The 1774-nt window shown below is 70.0% G+C and overlaps 1 protein-coding gene across 1 annotated transcript in view; it reads right to left on the bottom strand.

The window, feature by feature from the left end:
- LOC113201720 (protein hairy) overlaps positions 1-1729 on the bottom strand; it is a 3870-nt gene extending 2141 nt beyond the window's left edge. Inside the window, exon 1 of the mRNA XM_026415598.2 lies at positions 1364-1729. Coding sequence (XP_026271383.1) covers positions 1364-1486 — 123 coding nt within the window. The 5' untranslated portion in view covers positions 1487-1729. The remainder of the gene's footprint in view (positions 1-1363) is intronic.
- Between the last annotated feature and the right edge of the window lie 45 nt (positions 1730-1774).

Genomic DNA, 1774 nt, shown 5'->3' with positions numbered 1-1774 from the left:
GGGGGGGGGCGCCTTTTCATGATAAGTGTGAGAAAACTCAACAGAGCGGAGCGCGACTGGGAATGAACGCCGCCGCGGCTCGGTGCCCGCGCCGCACAGGGGGGAGAGGGGTGGGGACGGGAGCGGTCAGTCGCGCGTCGGAACGTGTCCGTGTGGCCGCGGAGGGCCCCCCTCGGCGTCGGCGTCGGCGTCGGCCCGGCGTGAGACACGACGCCGGCGTTCCCAGCAGAGAGCCAGCGACGCCGCCGCCGCCTCAAAGTTCGGTGGCCGCGTGGGGCACTCCGCCAAGGAAGGGGACGCGAGGGGCGCAGCTGTGTTCACATAGACCCCCCGGGGGAAGGAGTGGGGGAGCTGGCTAAGTGCGATCGCGGCGTGCGCCGAGGGCCCCGCAGAGGGCGGGAGCCCCGCCAAGGAGATCGTGGGAACGGGCCCCGTACACCCGATAAGGTGCTGCTCGCGGAACGCCCCCGCCCCCCTCCTCTAACTTCCCAAATCGCCGGTCCGTTCCGCCGGTGTGTCCACCTGGGCCGCGGCCCGGCCCGCTCCCACGGGACTCCCCCGCAGCCGGCCCGGCCGCCCCCGCCGGCCCCGCGCCGTGCGTGAGAATGCGCCGTGTTTTCACGCATCGGGGGAGCGGAGGCGGAAGGTGGCGGCGTGAAGCGGGAGCGGCCGGCGGTTGGTGCATCTGCTCCGGAATCTCACGGCTGCTCTGGCCCGGGGGGAGCAGCCCTCCTCCTCCTCCCTCCCCCAGGTACGCACCACCCTTTACCCTCCCTCGCCCCCTGACTCTGCGGACCCACCCGGCCACCCCTTCTCATTCCGCTGCACCCATGGGAAAATGGCAATTGGCGAAGACGCCGCCGCCGCCGGGTGCGCCGGACGCTGACCCGCGAGGAGGGGTCGCGCGCACCGGGCGGCCCATTGTCTCGGGTGATCCGGGTCCAGGAGGAGCCGGATGAGGGGCGGGATCGGCGGCGTGAGAGAGTCCAGCAGCTGCGTGCGAGCGCGCCAGCGGCGGCGGCGGGGGAGCAGCGGCCGCGGGCCGAACGGTAAAGTGCGATGACTTGGAGTGACGCAGCGCCGCGCCGACCACGCGTTCCCACGCTGGCCCGACGGGCCTCCTGACCGCTGCGCTGGCACAATGCCGCGCCGCGGCGACAGGCCGCGCTGGCGGATAACCTCTACCGAAATACAGCCCGATCCGTTGGGCGCAAACAGAAGTGGACGATAGGGGCGGCGACGTCAACGGCGAGCACGCCCGCGCCGCACCCGCCGCGTAGGCCGCGAGTCTCGGCTCGGCGGCGAAGGACCGCATGGCCGACAATTATTACTACTTGTCTGCCTGATTAGAGAAGACACCTACCCGTCGGTTCTCTGCTGATCTCCGCTGAGGGATGCTCTCCGACGGCGACAGAGGGCTCGGGGGCATTCCCTGGGGCAGGGACATGCCGGTCGGGGAGGCGACGCTGGCTCCGCTGGTAACCATGGCGACGACGGCGAGGTTATCCACAAAGAAGAGTAATCCACTGGACTGATGCACTGAGAACTTTTAGCTTGTTGTATCACTGGGGCACCACTACTACAGGGGTCATGTCGGCGCACAGGACGAAGACGAGTACGAGAGCTGCAGTGTCGTGAGCGTGTACCGGGCAGCGGCGAGCGTCCGCGCTCAACTAGTGTCTGCAGCAGACTGAACGAGCCAAGGCTGGCTGTCGGGCGAGTCGGGGCCTGCCGCTTGCCGGTCGTGTGGTCCCCCCTCCCCCTGGCGTCCCCC

This window comes from Frankliniella occidentalis, unplaced genomic scaffold, assembly GCF_000697945.3.
Source record: "Frankliniella occidentalis isolate FOCC.00 unplaced genomic scaffold, Focc_3.1 Scaffold303, whole genome shotgun sequence".
Taxonomy (NCBI): domain Eukaryota; kingdom Metazoa; phylum Arthropoda; class Insecta; order Thysanoptera; family Thripidae; genus Frankliniella; species Frankliniella occidentalis.
This window is presented reverse-complemented; position numbering and strand designations above follow the sequence as displayed.